This window comes from Mirounga angustirostris, unplaced genomic scaffold, assembly GCF_029215605.1.
Source record: "Mirounga angustirostris isolate CCGP_5_RB_7025 unplaced genomic scaffold, mMirAng1.0.hap1 SCAF_4, whole genome shotgun sequence".
Taxonomy (NCBI): Eukaryota; Metazoa; Chordata; class Mammalia; order Carnivora; family Phocidae; genus Mirounga; species Mirounga angustirostris.
The window spans coordinates 837,653-856,347 of NW_026991712.1; the positions used below are offsets into that span (position 1 = coordinate 837,653).

Below are 18,695 nucleotides of genomic sequence, written 5' to 3' on the forward strand. Positions count from 1 at the left end.
AATAATAGGATAGGACTTCCTTCGTGGGGTTCTCTGAGATTGAAATAGAACGGTGCTTCACACACAGGAAACGCTACAAAGTGGGATATAAATCCTTCCATCTGGGCCTTAACTCTTTGTTGGCCAGGGCCCGAGGGCCCCTGGGAGGAGAGGGTAGCATGGTGACCCCCCATGTCCTGTTTACCGGCCACGCTGGGCTCTGGGTCTCCAGGATGGCTTGGGCATGCAGGCTGACAGGGACCTCAGGCCCAGGCCTTCTGCAGACCAGAGGCTGTGGGGGCTCTGGGGTGGGGTCAGGGCAGGCATCAGGAGCAGCCTGGGGCAGGGACGCATGGCCCTGTGCTGGAGGGCTGGCAAGCGTCCCTGCGGCTCAGCCCGGTTTGGGGCACCCCGGGTGTCTGGCTGGTGGTGTGACCTTGGGGAGGCTGCTCTGTCTCTCCTGGGCCGGGTGTTGTGTTGAGTGACTTGTGTGGGGTCCTCTGGGAGAAGGGGAGCTGAGCACCCTGCCCTGTGGCCTTCCCCGAGTGTGCCCCCACTACTTCCTGCACCCTGAGTGGCAGGGCTGGGCGGGGCCGGGGCTGCCTCTCCTCCCATAGGCACGAGCCCCCCAGCTTCAGTGTCAGTGCTGGGCCTGGTTCCGAGGTGGACTCTGACGCCAGGTGGCTTCTTATTATTAGAATCACGGGCAGGGGCCTGGGGGTGAGTGTCCGGTGGCGCCGCCCAGCCAGACTGGGCCCCAGTGCCCTCGCTCTGCACGTCATGTTCTAAGTCTGGACAAGTGACGGGCCTCACTTGCCCTCCTCAGATATTTATATCCCCCCCGCCCCCTGCCCAGCCCTCCCCTCCCCCATGGACACAGGCTCTGCTGCCCACAGCGGCTCGGCCAGCCGTGCCCTCCCGCCACCGCCGCCTCCACGGGGCTCGCGGCCACCTCCGCAGGCTCTGTGACCCTCTCCGAGCCTGCTCCCACTCCCTGTCTGCCCCCGGGCTCCGCTGCTGTCCCTAATGAAGATCCTGCCGGGTAGGTGGCGCAGTCTTCGGAAGCTCTGTGAGAGCCCACAGGGGGTCCGGGGGGCGGTGGGCCGGAGGCTCTGTCCTTACTTCCCTGCACACACCCTGCCCTCCCAGGCCATCGCCCCAGCCCTCCCTTCGACCCCGTTCGCTGTCCCACATGGGGGTGTTGGGGCTCTGTGGGGTGCTTGTCGTTGGGGGTGGTTGGGTCAGCTGCAAGCCTGGGGGGCCAGTGGGGGCTGGGGCGCTGGCAGTCCCTCCCCCGCACTGGGCACCTGGCAGCCGTCGCCAGAGGGCTTCTTGGAGGCAGAGTGGGGTGCTGGGACACTGCAGTCCCCCTCCTGGGGAGGCATGGGGGGGGCTTTGCCGAGGCTGCCCGGGCTGCGCGTCACCACAGGCCCCTCCTCCCGGCGGGTGTGGCCGTGGGTAAGCAGGGGTTAAGGCTCCCGCTAACCTTGAGCGTGCTAGCTCTGTAGGGACAGCTGAGCTGGGCGCCACGGGAGGTGGGAGGGGAGCTCCGAGTGGCCGGGAGGGAGGAGGGACAGGAGGTGGGCGGGAGCACAGTTGGTGCCGTGGCCGGGACTCATCCCCGGGGCGCCGGGCAGACGGTGCGGCAGGGCGGTCCTGCAGGCTGGGCGGTCCCAGGTCCCGAGGAGCAGCCCCCGCCCCCCCGCCGTCTTCCAAGCAGGGAAGGGAGGGGTCTCCCCGGTCTCTCGCAGCCGGTTCCGAAGGGCAGCTCCACCCGCTCTGCCCACAGCCGTGCAGCCCCAGAGCCATGGAGCCCTCGGGCAGCCTGTTTCCCTCACTGGTGGTCGTGGGCCACGTCGTTACCCTGGCCGCCGTGTGGCACTGGCGCAGGGGGCGCTGGCGGGTGCAGGATGTGCAAGGTAAGCGCCTCTGGCAGCTACCACCTGGGCCGAGCCCGGGCTGCGGCCAGCAGCCACCGCCCCTGCCTGGTGGCTGGAGGCGGGGTGGGGTGAGGGGCCGCCCCCTCCTACTTCTGAATTTCCCTGTCCCCTCCCCTTCCTGTCCCGGAGCGAAGCACCGGCCCACAGTGGGAGAGCAGAGTTCTCCCCCCCGTGTCTTCTGCATTGAAAACCCTACCCGTTTCCCTGGGGGTGGGGCCAGGGTTCAGTGGCTCTTGCATCCTGGAGCCCTGGCTTGGGCAGGTGGGTGAAGAGGAGTTTGGGGGCGGGGGCTCCAGACCAGGGCCACGAGCAGTACAGGAGGAAGGCCTCTCCCCTGCTGCCAAGGACAGAGACTGTCAACACAGAAACCACCGCTGCTGGTGCAGGGCTGGTGCCCTGGGGCGGGTCTTGGAGAGGCTCCTGCCCAGGACTGAGGTGGGGCTGGGCCTTAGTGCCCTCAGCTGGGGCACAGGACTGCCAAAGGGCAGGCAGCCAGGCAGCACTCTGCCCACCTCCTGCTCAAAGTCACCCGCTCTGGGCGCTAGCCCGGTGCCGCTGTGGACCGCCCAGCAAGGATGGGGTGGGGCCTGCTTCGTCCGGTGAATGGAGCAGGGTGGGGCCCTGGGGATTGGGTTTCTGGCCTGAGGGGGCTACCCTAAGGGATTTGGAGTTGAGCTCCGGTCTGTGCCTGGGTGCACCTGGGGTGCAGGGACTCGCCTGCGATGAGGGTGGCCAGAGCTGCCCCTGGAGGGTCTGCCCAATCTCAGTTTGGGTGCCAGGCTCGCTGGACCTGAGGTCTGAGTCAGGATGGGGCTTCTAGGCATGGCTTTGGGGACTGGGGAGCAGCGGGTGACTCAGCTGCAGGGGCGTTCAATAAAATGCATGGGACCAGGCCTTCTCCCCCCCATAGATTTGACCTTTCCTCCCTCCCTCGGCGCACTTTGTCCCCTGTCCCCACGTGGGGAAGGGGCTCCTGTTCCGTTGCTATCTTGGGGTGTCCCTCTCCCTGCCCTGCAGTGCCCCTCGGGGCTTTGATGCCTCGGTTCTGTTCTTGGCTGTTCTCAGCCCTCTGCTCCCGGCGCCGTTCCCAACCGCCAGCCTCTGAGAACGTCAGTCCGTGGGCGTCAGTCTAGGGGAGTTTCCCGGCGCCTAGGCGTCCCCCGGGGCTCCCCTCCGCGGGAACCTGGGCATCCCGCGAGTTCCCATGCCCCTTTGTTCTGTCGGGCAGCCTCCCTCTGCCGCCAGTCCCCCGGGCCCAGCGGGGTCCTCTCCTTCCAAGTAGGGGCGCGGCTTTCCGGCGCGCGCTGGGCGGGGCGCCCCGCCAGGGGCAGGTTCTTCGGGTCTGGGCGGTGCGCCCGCTGCCGGCAGCCTCGCGGCGTGGGCTGGGGAGCAGAGGCTGCGCGCCGTCCTTCCTTCTCCTCTGTGGGCGACCCCAGGGCGCCCAGGCTCATGGCTGCGGCCGGCACGGGGCGGGCGGGAGGCGCCTTCGCCCTGCAGGAGGTCGTGCTGGAACGGCCGCGCTGGCTGGACGGGGGCTGTGAGCGGGTCCGCAGGGGCTACCTCCACGGGCAGCTGTGCTGCGTAGGTGGGTGCGGCTGCAGGGGGTGGCGGGGGGCACCGTCTCCGAGGGAACGGCCGGGACCGGGGAGGAGCCCGGCCCAGGTGCAGCCCCGCCCCCTTCACCCCCCCGCCGCTCTGCTCCGGAAACACCTGGGGAGGAAGGAGGCGAGGTACCCTTGGCCCCGTTTGTTCCTTATCTGGAGAAGGGGGATGGGAAGGTGGGCGGGGCCGGCTCGGGCTTTGGCCAAGGTTTCTTTCTGCCCTGGGCACCAGGCAGTTGGCAGTCGGGACGCCGGGGGAGGGAGGGAGGGAGGGAGGGAGGCAAAGAGGGCGGCGCTCCAGGCCTTCCGCCGCCTTGGAGCTCTCCTTGGCCAGCGGGTACCCGCCGTCGGTAGGTTTCCCATCCCAGGAGCGTCTTCGCTAGCTGTGGGACCCCCAGCCTTAGTTTCCACATCTGTAAAAGGAGGACCCTCAGAGGGTCGTGGGCGGCTCTAGGGGACGCTGGCTGGTGGCAGAAAATGTGTTGCTCTGGACAGTACAGAGTCAAGCAGAGGTGCAGAAGCCCCAGTGCCGGAGAGGGAGGGCCCGCTGAGGTCGGCAGCACTCGTGGAGGCCAGTATGCCTGGCTGAGGGCACACAGGCTGAACCAGCCTGGGAACGGTTGTCTGTTGGTTTTGGGGTCTGAATCTGACGGACAGGGGACGGAGCCTGTACGGGGCAAGGGGCAGGCAGGCGGGGCTGGGAGGAAAAGGCTTTGGAGGTGGAGGGAGAGGAGGAGCTCTGAGGCAGGAGAGCGTCTCCGGGGAAACAGGTGCTGGGGCTGCCCACCCACTCCAGCATCCTTGGAGACCCCAAGTGTGAGAAAGCTGGAGAAGGGGCTTGGACTGGGGACTGGCGTGGCGGGCCTGGCTCCCGTCTCCTGCTTGCCCTAGAATTCCCTGTTCCCACCTCCCGACCGGTTCCCAGGGAACTGAGAGGTCCTCTGCTCCTCACCAGAACGACAGTGGGGACCCCGCCTCCCCACTAGTGCTGGACTAGCCCAGGGGCTGCACATTGCAGGTGTTCACTATAGGCTTCCGGAACTCTGGGCGGCTGCTAGGACAAGGGGTCCTCTGAAGGGGCATTTCTGCAGGCTCCAGAGGGGGAGGGGGCAGGTGGGTGTATTGTGGGGTCGGATTTGGGCTTTGGGAGGGCTTTGGGAGGGCGAAGAGCTGATGTCTGCTGGGGTTGTGGGGACTGCTGAGCCGGGCCCAGCCAAGCCTCCCCAGGTCCCCAGGCCCTGGATGAGGGTGTGGGGACTGTAGAGCTGGACGGCCTTCCTGCATCTCGAGCCAGGTTCCGATCTGGGGCCCCAAGCCTGGGTGTCTGGCTGAGTCACTTAGATGCGGGGAGCCGGAGGGGGGTGGGTTTTACCAGCTCTTCTTGGCTGGTGCACCCTTTGCCCCATGGTGTTTGGGCGCCCTCCCGTGGCCACAGAGGGGCAGCATGGACGGGGGTGGGTGAGCTTTTCCGGGAACCTTGGCCTGGAGGCTCAGGGTGGGGGTGGGCAGTGGCTCACAGCTGGATCACATCAAGCCAGATGCTCTGACTGGAAAATTCTTGCGGCTGCTTGGGTGGCTGGGGCAGGCCCAGTGCTGGCCATGGGCGGGTCTGTCCGGACCGGAGGAAGCCAGGCTGTACCCGGGCCCCTTTGCTCCGCCTCCCACATTTACAACCCTGAATAGCTGCTATCTGTGAGCCCCGCCCAACTGCAAACAGCCCCCAGGTGTGGTTTCCTTTTCTGTGAGTCACTGCGCTAGGGCCCCCTCCCCAACCCTGACTCACTGGCGTGCCCCCCACCCCGTGCTCCCCACTGCCCCCTGCACCCCTCCTCCCCCTAACTCGGGCCGAGTTCCTGCAGATTGGGGCTGGGCGGTCCTGCCTGATGAGTCAACGCTCAGCTATGTGCCCACTCCTGCCCTGCCGTGTGCTGTGCTTCTGGATGGGGGAGCACTGCTCCAGGACGTGCCTGGTGGGCAGCTCAGAAGGGCCAGGCCAGCACAGGATCATAGTGGCCCTTGAGCAGGGGGCGGGGGCCACAGGCATAGGGCACACAGGTCTATCAGGAGGTGTGATTTACAAGGCTGCAAGAAAGAGATGGTCAGCTCATCCCCCCAGCTCTCTGTCACTCAGCTTGGGGTCCCAGCTGGCAGGGTGGGCAGGCTGAGGGCTGGACCTGGGCTGAAGCCCTGAAGGGAGGTATGGCCTGGGGGGCGCCCTGGGCCCAGCCACACTCAGGCACCCCTTCCTGTGATGGGGTGGCCGAAGGGATGGTGTGTGGTCCTGGCAGCGTGGATGCGCAGCCGCATGCCAGGTCCCGTTGAGCCCCCGGGTGTCCCTCTGCGACTGTGGCGGGCCGGGTGGGTGAGGAAACCCCTGGGTTTCCTGTTTCTGTGGGGCCCTGGGTGTGGCTGTGGGGGAGGGGCCACCTTCCTCCTTCCCTCTGTGGGGGGAGGGGGGTGGGCAGGGCGGGGTGGGGCTCCCGGGGGCGGGGACAGCCAAGCGAGAGAGTCCAGCGGGCAGGGAGTGGTCACGCCAACTCTGCTTGGAGCCGAGCAAGCGAGTGAGTCCCGTGCGGCACCAGCCTAAAGCTGCCCGTGTGCCACGAGGGCTGGAGCTCAGCACCTGGGGGCATCAGGACCGAGCGCCGGAGGGGCGGGGCGGCACCATGTCTCAGCACCGGCTCCGTGTGCCTGAGCCCGAGAGCCTGGGCCACAAGAGAACCAGCTCGGAGGACAACCTCTACCTGGCAGTGCTCAGGGCCTCGGAGGGCAAGAAAGGTAGTGGGCACTCCCCGCCAGGCAGGGCTCACTTCCTGCCCCAGGAAGCCTGGATCCGGGTGGGGGTGGGGCCCCGCTTCGAGGGTCTGAAGGTAGGGACAGAGTCTGAGACGGGTAGGGCCATGGGCCGTGTGAGCACCGCGCCGGGGCCGGGTGCGGAGCTGGGGTGGGGGTGGGGGTGGGCAGCCACTGGTGCCCAGCATGGAGAGGGCTGGCCCATGTTGGCAAGGCTGGCACTAGCCGCTGGATCTTGAGTATAGGGCTGTGGTGGGTGGGGGCGCTCTGCGCCCCTGGAAGCCCGCTGCCCTGTTGGGACGGTACAGCTTTCCCCTCGCCCCACCCTTGACCCGGGTCCTGGCTGGGAACCTTTCTGCCCAGGTCTCCCCAGGCAGTGTGTGTGGGGGTGGGGCCAGCCGCGACCGAACTCTGTGGATTTTGGGTGGGGCCGCAGGCTCTGGACCCTCCCATCTGCAGAGGGAGACAGTAGGGGAGTGAGCGGTGACACCTGTCTGCCTGGCACCCCTGAGCCCCCCGCAGGGGCGGGCGCTGGGTCTCCCTGAATGATTCTGAGGTGCTCTTCAGGTGCTACCCACCATGTCCACATGGTGGTCACCTCCTGGAGGCCCCTGTGGCTGCTCCCTGGCCTCAGGTCACCTGGCTTTGTCTGTCCCAGATGAACGGGATCGTGTGCAGAAGAAAACCTTCACCAAGTGGGTCAACAAACACCTCATCAAGGTTGGTGGCGTGTGTGCATGCGTGTGCATGCGTGTGCAGGGTCATGGGGTGGAGGAGGGTGCCCCTGGCCCTCCAGCCAAACAAAGTCTGCTTCTACTGTTGGCCTAGGGGCTCACTTTTCATCTCTGAAACCTGTTATTCTCTCTCTTCTCCCTGCCTCCCCCACGCTGCTCCTGCCTTCCTCCTCCTCCTCCTCCTCCTCCTCCTCTGGTCTCTCCTGCTCTCCTCTAGCACTGGAGGGCAGAGGTAGGTGTCTCCGTGGGGGTGGGGCATGTTCTGGGTCAGGGCCTGTCCCCCTGCCAGGGCCCGTTGGGGCTGTGGGGGACGTGCAACAGCCCAGTACCTCTGTCCCCACAGGCCCAGAGACACATCAGTGACCTGTATGAAGACCTCCGCGATGGCCACAATCTCATCTCCCTGCTGGAGGTGCTCTCCGGGGACAGCCTGGTGCGTGTACCCGCCCACCTGACCCCCTGGGGCCCCGCCTGCCTTTCACCCAGATACCCCTGTCTGCCTTCCTTTCTTGGGGCTTTCCCACACGCCCACTCCACCCACGTCCAGCCTGGCCTTGGCCCCTCCTGTGTCTCCCGGCCTGGAGTGTTGGGCCCAGCCTGGGAGTGGCCCGTCCCCCGTGCCGCGGGCTCGCGGCCCTGCTGCTCCCTGTGTCAGAGCCCTGACACGGTAACCTCACGCTCTGCTCTGCTTTGGTTTCTCTGCTGCTTGGACTGTGAACCTTGGCCTCTGCCCTTTACCCTATGCCCTGCTCTGGCCGGGCAGCCAAGAGAGCGGGACGTAATCAGGAGCTCGCGCCTGGTGAGTGGTTGTGCGTGCTGGCTACGGCAGCGCGTGGGCTCCCCGAGACTGGGAGCCCGGCTCACCTGGGGCTGGTGGTCAGTCTGGACCCACCTGTGCCTGGCGCTTGGGCAGGCAGATGGCTGTGCATCCAGCTGCCTGAGGTCCTGCCTGTTGCAATGCCCAGGGCTGGGCCTGGGACCCACCAGGGCTGCCGCCGCCGTCCAGGAGGACCCCTCCCCCAGTGTCCTCCACCCGCGGCTTCCTGGCTATTGTCCCCTCCCACCCCTTCCTTCCTTCCCACAGCCTGGGCCTGGCTGCTGGACTTCCAAAGGCCCTGCTGGGCCTGGCCCTTGGGCCAGTGGCCCCCCCTTTCTAGCTGGGGAGGGTGAAGCGGGGACATGGGAAGAGCCTCGGTTGGTTCAGTTAGCCCAGATGCCCTGGGGATTCTGAGGGCAGGCAGGGGCCGCAGCTGGAGGTGGGACTGTGCCTCTGCCCTGGGGGTACTGACTGGCCGGGCCTCTCCACAGCCCCGGGAGAAGGGGAGGATGCGCTTCCACAAGCTACAGAACGTTCAGATTGCCCTGGACTACCTCCGACACCGCCAGGTGAGACTGCCGGGCTGGCCTCTGGCCGAGGGCCCCCTTCCCCGGCTGGCCGCAGGTGAGGCTCAGGGGAGTTTGCTTACAGGTGAAGTTGGTGAACATCCGGAACGATGACATCGCCGATGGCAACCCCAAGCTGACCCTCGGCCTGATCTGGACGATCATCCTGCACTTCCAGGTAGAGTCCAGGGCCGGCCGGCCATCTGACTGGGGCTGTGGCCCGGGAGCCGGGGCCCTTGTCGTCCTGGCCCCGTGGGACCATCCTGCCAGCCCCCGCCTGGATGGTGCCTGCGCCCTGTGCTAGCTGCCTGGCCTGAGGGCTCAGGTCTCTCTCTCAGGCCTGGCTGGGCAGGGCCCCAAGAGCCTCCCCGCACAGGAATGCATTCTCTGTGTGCCGTGCAGCCTCCTGCCCCGGGAGGGCTGTAGAGAAGCACCCGCTGCACTGGTTGACTCATCCACTGCCCGCCCCGGCCGCACAGGAAGCCACAAATCTAAGAGCTGAGCAGGCAGAGCCTGGCTGGCACGGCAGCTGAGTCACATAGGCTGGCAGGCTGGCAGACAGACAGACAGTCGGGGACAGGCAGGCCGCCAGCCAGACCATGCCCACCCCCATCCCGCAGCCAGAGAGGGGCCGACCTGGCCCCCACCCCTGCTGGGACAGCCTTTCCTAGGCCTGCGGCTTCTGGGCAGGCGCTGTTACCCACAGCTGCCCTCCTCCGGCCCACCTCCGGCAACTCAGGGAGGCGTCCATGGTGCCCACCATAGAATGGTAGCGGGGACTGGCGCGCTCATTTATTCCATGGCACCTGCCGGCGAGAGTGGCCCGGGCTGTGGTGCTGACGGGGGAGGGACCCCTGGAGGCCTGACCCTGCCTCAGCTGGCCCCGGGGGCTCCTGTGCACCCCGCACCCTGGCGTGGACTCATGACAGGTGGTGGGCACTGGGCCGGGCGCGTGGCTGTGGCTGAGCGCCTGCCCGCTGCATGGGGCAGATCTCTGACATCCAGGTGAGCGGGCAGTCAGAGGACATGACGGCCAAGGAGAAGCTCCTGCTGTGGTCCCAGCGCATGGTGGAGGGATACCACGGCCTGCGCTGCGACAACTTCACGTCCAGCTGGCGGGACGGCCGTCTCTTCAACGCCATCATTCACCGGCACAAGTACGTGGCCCGGGGCGCCCTGGAGCACCTCAGCCAGGCGGCTTCCAACAAGCTGGGGCAGGGACGGCGGCGGGAGGGGCGTGTGCCCGGACGAGTGCCTGTGCTGGCCCCCCCTCTGGAAGGGTGCAGGCAGGCCCAGCCCCCCCTCAGCCCGCCCTCCTCCGCCCAGGGCCTTTCCAGGAGCTTCGCTGGCTTCCTTGAGGCCGGGTGGCCAGGGGCTGTTGGCTCTCAGAGCCGGGAGCCTCAGCCCCCACGTGGATGCCCCAGAAGGGGCTGGGGTGGCCAGGCCACGGTGGGAACGGCTCCCAGTGGAGCTTTGCCCCCACCCGGCCCCAGGGCGGCTGCAGGAATCCTACGCAGACTGGTAGCCTCTACTGGGGGTATTCCAGCCTGCGTCTGTGCCCTGTGTAGGCCCCTTGAGCGCCAGGGGGTGAGGTCCAAAGTATACAGCGTCCGAACGCGGGCTCACATTGGTGGGCAGTATTGGGCGCTAGCACTGGGTGGTGTGGTTTTCAGGGTGTTTGCAGGTGGAGGAAGCTATGTCCCTGTCCCCATGCTGAGCTGCCTCCTGGGCCTCGCTGTCCCTCTGCCCCTCTGCCCACAGGCCCATGCTCATCGATATGAACAAGGTGTATCGTCAGACCAACCTGGAGAACCTGGACCAGGCCTTCTCTGTGGCGGAACGGGACCTGGGGGTGACACGGCTCCTGGACCCTGAGGGTGCGTGCCCCGTCCCCCCTCCCCGTGCCCCTCCGCTGCCCCTCACTGGGTGCCTCTGACGCCGGCCCCTCCCCGCAGACGTGGACGTCCCTCAGCCCGACGAGAAGTCCATCATCACCTACGTCTCCTCCCTGTACGACGCTATGCCCCGAGTGCCTGACGTGCAGGACGGCGTGAAGGCCAACGTGAGTGGTGGCTGGCGGCCGGGGGGCCAGGGGGCCGGATGGCTGGACGGCCCCTCACGCCCGCCTGGCCGCCTGCAGGAGCTGCAGCTGCGCTGGCAGGAGTACCGGGAGCTGGTGGTCCTGCTGCTGCAGTGGATCCGGCACCACACGGCGGCCTTCGAGGAGCGCAGGTTCCCTGCCAGCTTTGAGGAGATTGAGGTGGGCCCGGCCTCTCGCCCCAGCTCCTGCGCCCCGTGCGGCCCAGGCCTGGCGGCTCACACCTGGTTCTCTGCAGATTTTGTGGTGCCAGTTCCTGAAGTTTAAGGAGACGGAGCTTCCGGCCAAGGAGGCGGACAAGAACCGGTCCAAGGGCATCCACCAGTCCCTGGAGGTGAGGGGGGTCCTAGACAGAGGGGACGGGGGCCATTGCAGAGGTGAGTGAGGCTGTCCACGGGCCTGGAGCCTGGCGGCCCTCTTTAGCAAGCTGGCATGGCCTCGTGACTGAGCGTCTGGAACCGGGGCTGTTCCAGGTTGGGCGGCTGGGGGGCCTGGGTGGCTTGCCTCCCGCTCTGAGCTCGGCCCCTGCCCACAGGGTGCGGTGCAAGCAGGCCAGCTCAAGATGCCGCCCGGTTACCACCCACTGGACGTGGAGAAGGAGTGGGGCAAGCTGCACGTGGCCATTCTGGAGCGGGAGAAGCAGCTCCGCAGCGAGTTTGAGAGGTGGGTGGGTGCAGGGCTGGGGGAGGCAGTTGTGGGGTGGGGCCCCGTGGCAGCGGGAAGCCACCCAAGGGTGAGTCACTGCCTGGGGAGGAAACCACCCCCCACTGGGGCCAGTTCCACTGTGGGCCGCAGGCGGCCCCAGAGGCCGCGGCAGGAGGGGTATATATTCTGGAGCCCCACGCCTGGCGGGCGGACCCCACTCACGGCGGCTCCTGCGGGTGCTGTGAGCTGCAGGCTGGAGTGTCTTCAGCGCATCGTGAGCAAACTCCAGATGGAGGCTGGGCTGTGCGAGGAGCAGCTGAACCACGCCGACGCCCTGCTGCAGTCGGTGAGGGGAGGGGCGAGCAGGGCCACTGGGCAGGGAGGCGGCAGGGAGGCGGGAAGAGCCGGGAGCCCGCCGCGCCCTGTGGCCGGTGGGTGGAGAGCAGGCCCCAGCCCCTCTCCTGGTGTGCTGCCAGCTCTGATCCATCCCTTTGGGCAGAACTGGTTTCCGGGCGCCAGGCAGGACATACAGGAGGCCACTGTCCCCAGCTCCAGGCCTCAGAGGCTTGCTGGCCAGAGAGGGTGGGTGGGGAGGGCCCCACACCCATAGGGCCCAGCAGGGGCGGGGCTGTGAGCCTGGGCAGGAGCTTGGTGGAGGAGGATGGGGCACAGGAACCTGTGGAGGAAGCCCTGGGGGTTCTGGCCCTTAGACCTGGCAGAGTTCCCCTAGAGAGCCAGGGGCTGGTGATCTGGCCAGAAGCGCGTATCAGGACCTTGGGCAGGGTGGGGCTGGGGCAGAGGATGGGCCGGGGCTCTCGAGGCAGCCCGCCTGCAGGCCCTAAGTTGTGGGTACCCCCCTGCAGGATGTCAGGCTGCTGGCGGCAAGCAAGGCGCCCCAGCGGACAGCCGAGGTGGAGCGGGACCTGGACAAGGCAGATGGCATGATCCGGATGCTGTTCAACGACGTGCAGACGCTCAAGGACGGGCGGCACCCACAGGGAGAGCAGATGTACCGCAGGTGGGCCACGCCCCTTGCTGGGGGGTCTTGATGGAGCCACATCCCAGCTCATGCCTCCAACGCCCCCCGCCGCCCGCAGGGTGTACCGCCTGCATGAACGTCTGGTGGCCATCCGGACCGAGTACAACCTCCGGCTGAAGGCAGGTGTAGCTGCCCCCGTGACCCAGGTGTCGGTGCAGACCACGCAGAGGCGCCCCGAGCTTGAGGACGCCACGCTGCGCTACCTACAGGACCTGCTGGCCTGGGTGGAGGAGAACCAGCGGCGGGTGGACAGTGCCGAGTGGGGCGGGGACCTGCCCAGTGTGGAGGCCCAGCTGGGCAGCCACCGGGGCCTGCACCAGTCCATCGAGGAGTTCCGGGCCAAGATTGAGCGGGCACGAGCTGATGAGGTGCGTGGGCACCCTGAGGCAGGGGTGGGGGTGGGGGGCGGACCCTGGCTGCGGCAGGTGCCACGCCTTCCGTCTCCCACAGGGCCAGCTCGCCCCGGCCCCCCGGGGCGCCTACAGAGACTGCCTGGGCCGGCTGGACCTGCAGTACGCCAAGCTCCTGGTGAGTGCTGGCCGCGGCTGGGCTGGGGGTAGGGGCCTGGGGGCGGGATGGGCTGAGAGAGTTCCTGTCTTCCTGCAGAACTCCTCCAAGGCCCGGCTCCGGTCCCTGGAGAGCCTGCACGGCTTTGTGGCCGCCGCCACCAAGGAGCTGATGTGGCTCAGTGAGAAGGAGGAGGAGGAGGTGGGCTTCGACTGGGGGGAGCACAACTCCAACATGGCCGCCAAGAAGGAGAGCTACTCGGTGAGGCCGCCTTCCGGAGTCTTCCAGGACTGTCCTGCCCCCATTGGGCCTCAGGGTGCTGGCTGGTTTCCCACCGGGAGCCTTGGGGGGTGCTTATGGGAGACTGATGGACCCTGGTGTGGCCCCGACACCATTCCTGAGCCCCGCTGCCTCCGTGTCAGGCCCTGATGCGTGATCTGGAGCTGAAGGAGAAGAAAATCAAGGAGATTCAGAGCACCGGTGATCGGCTGCTACGGGAGGGGCACCCTGCTCGGCCTACAGTGGAGGTGGGGTGGGCCGGGGCCCCTCGTGGCCATGGGGGGTGGGCAGAATGTGGGGGACCGCCCGGGGACCCCAGTGGCTGGCCGGGAGCCTGAGAAGGGCGATGGGGTGTGCAGTCCTTCCAGGCAGCCCTGCAGACCCAGTGGAGCTGGATGCTTCAGCTGTGTTGTTGCATCGAGGCGCACCTGAAGGAGAACACAGCCTATTTCCAGGTGAGAACTGGGCTCCTCCCCCCCGGCTCGGCCACAGCACCGCTAAGGAGCCCCAGACCGCTCCTGGGGGTGCAAGGCCCCTCCCTGTGTCCCCTTGCACAGGGCTAAGTGGTTTCTGCACCATCCCGTGGAGCTCGTGTCAGAACCCTCTGCAGCCTAGGGCCCACCGGCCCCCTGTGACCCCTTCTGACTTCCCAGTTCTTCTCGGACGTGAGGGAGACTGAGGAGCAGCTCCGGAAGCTGCAGGAGACCCTCCGCAGGAAGTACACCTGTGACCACACCATCACCGTCACGCGTCTGGAGGACCTGCTGCAGGACGCCCAGGTGAGTGGACTGCAGGCCTCGGCCGGCCCAGGGCTCTACAGTAACAAGAGGGGCACTGCGGCCTGCAGGGATGAGGGCAGGTGGCCATCGGATCCCGGGATGGACTGGCCCAGGCAGGGGCGGGTGTGGTGGTGGTGGGGTTGCAGGGCCAGCCGGGAGCCAGGAGGAGCTGGCGCGGCGTCTGAGCTGCGCAGCTGCTTCGTGACGGTCCCTCTGGGGGTGGAGACACAGTGACGAGAGGGGCCGGGATGCTGGGGAAGATGTGACGGGGGTCAGTCAGCACCGTGGGACAGGGCTGTGGGGGAGCTGCGAGGTCAGTGGCGGGGTCCTGGAGTAGGGGCAGGTGGCTGCCAGAGCGGACGTGAGCTCCGGACACCGGACCTGCTGGCACCCCCAGAGCAAGCCCCGGGCCTGCCCCCCCGCTGCTGGCCCGCGCACACCGCCCGGTGGCATCTCGGGCCTGATGTGTGGGGCTGGCACAGTCCGAAGGGCTGCATAGGGCAGAGAGGCAGCTGGGTTTGGCGCCCGTGTGCCCTGGGGCAGGGGAGGGCTTGGCAGGAGTGCTGGCTGGGGGCCCCTGGGGGCAGGAGCGGGGGCAGTGAAGGCTGGAGAGCCGGTCTGGGGGAGGCATGAGAGATGCAGGCAGTTTCAGGGTAGACTGACTGCAACCTCTGACAGTCCTTACTGGGGTTTGGCCCCTTGGAGAGGCAAGACGGGAGGAGATGGATGACCTTCAGCGGGAGGAGGACAGTGGAGGGGAGAGGACATCGTGTGGCCAAGAGCGCAGCTGGGGCTGCTCTCCTGGAGGGTACAGGGGCCCTGGGGGGCGGGGAGCGCTTAGTCTGGGCCAGGAAGAAAGGAGGGTCGGTGGGATCAGTTGGGGGCTAAGCCCTGGGTTGCTGCCCCGGTCACACCTCCTGCTTCCCAGTGCCCAGTCCCATTGTGCCCCAGGGGCAGCAGGAGGGTCCCCTTGATCTTGGGCCAGAGGCAGGGTACCAGGGGGCTTGCTCATTGCCTGGGGCAGGAGTGTGGGTCTTCGTAGGACCTCATCTAGGCACATGGCGTCTGGGCGTTGGACCGTGGTTTCTGAGCCTCCTCTCCCTGGCAGGATGAGAAGGACCGCCTAAACGAGTACAGGGCACACCTCTCAGGCCTGGCCAAGCGGGCCAAGGCCATCGTGCAGCTGAAGCCCCGAAACCAAGCCCACCCCGTGCGGGGTCGCGTACTGCTGCTGGCTGTGTGTGACTACAAGCAGGTGGAGGTGAGGGCCAGGCGGAGTGGGCCGGCACCCTGGGTGGGGACGGGGCCCGGCCGCTCTGTGACCACTCCGGCTGCCATAGGTGACCGTGCACAAGGGGGACGAGTGTCAGCTGCTGGGCCCCGCACAGCCATCCCACTGGAAGGTGCTCAGCAGCTCCAGCAGTGAGGCCGCCGTGCCCTCCGTGTGCTTCCTTGTGCCCCCGCCCAACCAGGAGGCCCAGGAGGCCGTCACCAGGTGGGTAGTCCGGGGCTGGCAGCTGGAGTGGGTGCTGTGGGCTGGCGCCCCAACACCTCTGACCGTGCCGCTGACCTTCCAGGCTGGAGGCCCAGCACCAGGCCCTGGTCGTCCTGTGGCATCAGCTGCACGTGGACATGAAGAGTCTCCTGGCCTGGCAGAGCCTCAGCCGTGACGTGCAGCTCATCCGCTCCTGGTCCCTGGTCACGGTAGGACTTACCGCAGGGGGCTGCGCTGGGGATGGGGGGGCTTCTCGTGGGCCGGGCGCCCCTTGCCCATGCTCAGCCCTGAGTGCCGCCCACAGTTCCGGACATTGAAGCCAGAGGAGCAGCGTCAAGCCATGCGCAGCCTGGAGCTTCACTACCAGGCCTTCCTGCGGGACAGTCAGGACGCCGGCGGCTTCGGGCCTGAGGACCGGCTGCAGGCTGAGCGCGAGTACGGCAGCTGCAGCCGCCATTACCAGCAGCTGCTGCAGAGCATGGAGCAAGGTAGGTGGCGGGCAGGCCCCGGGTGGGGGGCGGCGGCAGGCAGGCCCAGGGAGGGGAGGGGCCCTGGGCAGGCCGGGGGGGGGGGGGCGGCGGCGGGCGGCCCCGTGAGCAGGATGTGTCTGCAGGCGCGCAGGAGGAGTCCCGCTGTCAGCAATGCATCTCCGAGCTCAAGGACATCCGGCTGCAGCTGGAGGCCTGCGAGACCCGCACCGTGCATCGCCTGCGACTGCCGCTGGAGAAAGAGCCTGCGCGGGAGTGTGCACAGCGCATTGCTGAGCAGCAGGCAGGCACCCGCCCGGCCCCACTGCCCTCCCCGGCCCGCCCTCCCCAGCCTTCCTGGGGTGCTGGGTGCGGGGCTCCCGAAGTAAGCTTGTCCCCTACTCGGTTTCTCCTCAGAAAGCACAAGCTGAGGTGGAGGGCCTGGGCAAGGGTGTCGCCCGGCTCTCTGCTGAGGCCGAGAAGGTCCTGGCCCTGCCCGAGCCGTCACCCGCCGCCCCGACTCTGCGCTCAGAGCTGGAGCTGACCCTGGGCAAGCTGGAGCAGGTCCGCAGCCTGTCTGCGATCTACCTGGAGAAGTGAGTGCACCTGCGGGTGGCCGGGGAGCCGCGACGGTGGGAAGGTTCTGAGCGGAGGGGGGCCTGACCGCTGTGTGCTGGTGGAGGACAGGCTGATGGGGGCCAGGAGGAGGGGTCTGCTGAGCGGTCTGGCCAAGAGGTGGGTGTGGACCAGGGTGGTGGTTGTGGATGTGGCCAGAGGGGTCAGCCCTGATGTGTCCTGAAGGTGGGATGATTGCCTGGGGTGTGCAGGCAGGGGAAGGAGACCGAGGAGGAGCTGGGTGAGGAACACCAGAAGGGGGGGTGGCCCATGGCCAGTGAGGTTCAGACAAGGGGCTTGGCCGGGGTTGGGGGGGCACTTCTTGGTGGAGAGTGGGCATGAGGAGCTGCAGGGGGCAGGCAGGCGGTAGGGCAGGGGATGAGCAGACCTGAGGCTGAGGTCTTTTCAGGGGGCCAGCAATTCCCCCCCACCAGTCTGTGCTTGTTTCCATGTGTCCCTGGGGAAATGCAACCCTTCCCAGGCCACTTCCTCTATGGGCCCGTTGCCAACCACCTACAGCATGTACGTTCCAGCATGTACGTTCACATGGTTCAGACTCTCTTTTGGAAGGATTGTGTGCCATTCTCTACCCCTTCCCTCAGTCTCATCACCGACTGGGCTCTGAGGGCCCACGGTTCTTCTATAATGTCTGGGGTGTAAACAGCACATCCAAGTGTTAGCCATGCTTTCTTTACAAAGGCAGATATGTCAGGAATGTCATCATCTGGTTCGTGGTGTCACCCCTTACCCAGTCTTAGGCCTGAAAGGCTGAGAGCTTCTCCCAGGCTCCAGGGGTGGCAGACTGGGGATCTCTTCTGCTGTTCCTCTGGACAGCACAGCTGTCTCCAGGACTCAGTCCAGAGCTGAAGTGTCCCTGGGTCCCAGAGGTCCCCAACCACCCTCTCCCCGAGGCTTCTGTTCTCCCTGACGCCCGTGACCGCAGGGATCAGCTGGCTACCAGGGTTCTGGTTCCTTGCATGGGACTTGGTGTCGCTCACCCCCGTGCTGAGTCCCGTTCTCCCCGCAGGCTCAAGACCATCAGTCTGGTGATCCGCAGCACACAGGGGGCGGAGGAAGTGCTCAAGGCACACGAGGAGCAGCTCAAGGAGGCCCAGGCCGTGCCCGCCACCCTCCCAGAGCTTGAGGCTACCAAGGCTGCACTGAAGGTACTGCGGGGCCGGGGCCTCGCCGTGAGGGCGGGGGCTCGGGGGTCAGAGGCGGGGCCCTGGGGCTGAGACCGCACCTGCCTCTGCAGAAACTCCGGGTCCAGGCGGAAGCACAGCAGCCCGTGTTTGACGCCCTGCGGGACGAGCTGCGGGGGGCTCAGGAGGTGGGCGAGCGGCTGCAGCGGCAGCATGGCGAGCGGGACGTGGATGTGGAACGCTGGCGCGAGCGGGTTGCCCCACTGCTGGAGCGCTGGCAGGCCGTGCTGGCCCAGACGGATGTGAGACAGCGCGAGCTCCAACAGCTGGGCCGCCAGCTTCGTTACTACCGTGAGAGCGCGGACCTGCTGGACTCCTGGCTGCAGGATGCCAAGCAGCGGCAGGAGCAGATCCAGGCCGTGCCTCTGGCCAACAGCCAGGCTGTGCGGGAGCAGCTGCGGCAGGAGAAGGTGGGTGCGGGCTGGGCCCCGGGTGGGTGGGAGGGGCGGCGGCGGGGGCGCGCCCTGTGGCCGCTGACCGCCCTCCCCCCCAGGCCCTGCTGGAGGAAATCGAGCGGCAAAGGGAGAAGGTGGAGGAGTGCCAGCGCCTTGCGAAGCAGTACATCAATGCCATCAAGGTGAGGCTTCCGGGCTTCCTGCTACCCTCATGGAGGCTGGCCTCTCTCCTCGAGAGGAGGTGCCCCCGAGCCCGGGCCACCCTGTTGAAAGCCTGGGGCACGTTCAGGCGCAGGGTGAGGGGGGCGCAAAGCTGGTGACTGGCTGTCGTGTCTTCACAGGACTACGAGCTCCAGCTGGTCACGTACAAGGCACAGCTGGAACCGGTGGCCTCCCCAGCCAAGAAGCCCAAGGTCCAGTCTGGGTCTGAGAGCATCATCCAGGAGGTAGGGCCGGGGGTGGGGCTGCTGGGCTGCGTGGGCTGCGTGGGCCCTAGGGCTCAAGGCAGGCCTGACCCTGGCTGCCCCCTCCCTCCCACCCCCCAGTACGTAGACCTGCGCACGAGGTACAGCGAGTTGACCACACTCACAAGTCAGTACATCAAGTTCATCAGCGAGACTCTGCGGCGCATGGAGGAGGAGGAGGTATGGCCTGCTGGGGGTGGAAGTGTCGTCCTCCTGCCCACCCCCGCCCCCGAGATGCCGCCCCTGGGAACCTGTCTGAGACCACGGAGTCCAGCTCTGC

General features: G+C 67.2%; 1 protein-coding gene across 19 annotated transcripts in view; it reads left to right on the forward strand.

Moving 5' to 3' along the window:
- The window catches only part of PLEC (plectin), a 56,224-nt gene that overhangs the window by 25,898 nt on the left and 11,631 nt on the right, over window positions 1-18,695 (forward strand). For 5 of the 19 annotated variants that reach the window (XM_064587724.1, XM_064587725.1, XM_064587732.1 and 2 more), the window contains 30 exons: window positions 6,972-7,033; window positions 7,265-7,279; window positions 7,391-7,480; window positions 8,356-8,433; window positions 8,516-8,608; window positions 9,421-9,587; window positions 10,192-10,307; window positions 10,386-10,492; window positions 10,571-10,690; window positions 10,767-10,862; window positions 11,064-11,191; window positions 11,426-11,519; window positions 12,037-12,191; window positions 12,271-12,580; window positions 12,663-12,740; window positions 12,819-12,980; window positions 13,142-13,246; window positions 13,358-13,453; window positions 13,652-13,777; window positions 14,886-15,038; window positions 15,118-15,272; window positions 15,355-15,481; window positions 15,577-15,760; window positions 15,886-16,043; window positions 16,157-16,335; window positions 17,382-17,520; window positions 17,610-17,966; window positions 18,050-18,133; window positions 18,293-18,397; window positions 18,497-18,595. In XM_064587724.1, coding sequence (XP_064443794.1) covers window positions 6,972-7,033; window positions 7,265-7,279; window positions 7,391-7,480; window positions 8,356-8,433; window positions 8,516-8,608; window positions 9,421-9,587; window positions 10,192-10,307; window positions 10,386-10,492; window positions 10,571-10,690; window positions 10,767-10,862; window positions 11,064-11,191; window positions 11,426-11,519; window positions 12,037-12,191; window positions 12,271-12,580; window positions 12,663-12,740; window positions 12,819-12,980; window positions 13,142-13,246; window positions 13,358-13,453; window positions 13,652-13,777; window positions 14,886-15,038; window positions 15,118-15,272; window positions 15,355-15,481; window positions 15,577-15,760; window positions 15,886-16,043; window positions 16,157-16,335; window positions 17,382-17,520; window positions 17,610-17,966; window positions 18,050-18,133; window positions 18,293-18,397; window positions 18,497-18,595 — 3,938 coding nt within the window. Of the gene's footprint in view, window positions 1-860; window positions 1,022-1,624; window positions 1,899-3,304; window positions 3,505-6,038; window positions 6,299-6,971; window positions 7,034-7,264; window positions 7,280-7,390; window positions 7,481-7,774; window positions 7,847-8,355; window positions 8,434-8,515; window positions 8,609-9,420; window positions 9,588-10,191; window positions 10,308-10,385; window positions 10,493-10,570; window positions 10,691-10,766; window positions 10,863-11,063; window positions 11,192-11,425; window positions 11,520-12,036; window positions 12,192-12,270; window positions 12,581-12,662; window positions 12,741-12,818; window positions 12,981-13,141; window positions 13,247-13,357; window positions 13,454-13,651; window positions 13,778-14,885; window positions 15,039-15,117; window positions 15,273-15,354; window positions 15,482-15,576; window positions 15,761-15,885; window positions 16,044-16,156; window positions 16,336-17,381; window positions 17,521-17,609; window positions 17,967-18,049; window positions 18,134-18,292; window positions 18,398-18,496; window positions 18,596-18,695 lie in introns of those variants that run through there. The other 14 variants (XM_064587723.1, XM_064587740.1, XM_064587734.1 and 11 more) reach the window with 10 other exon arrangements.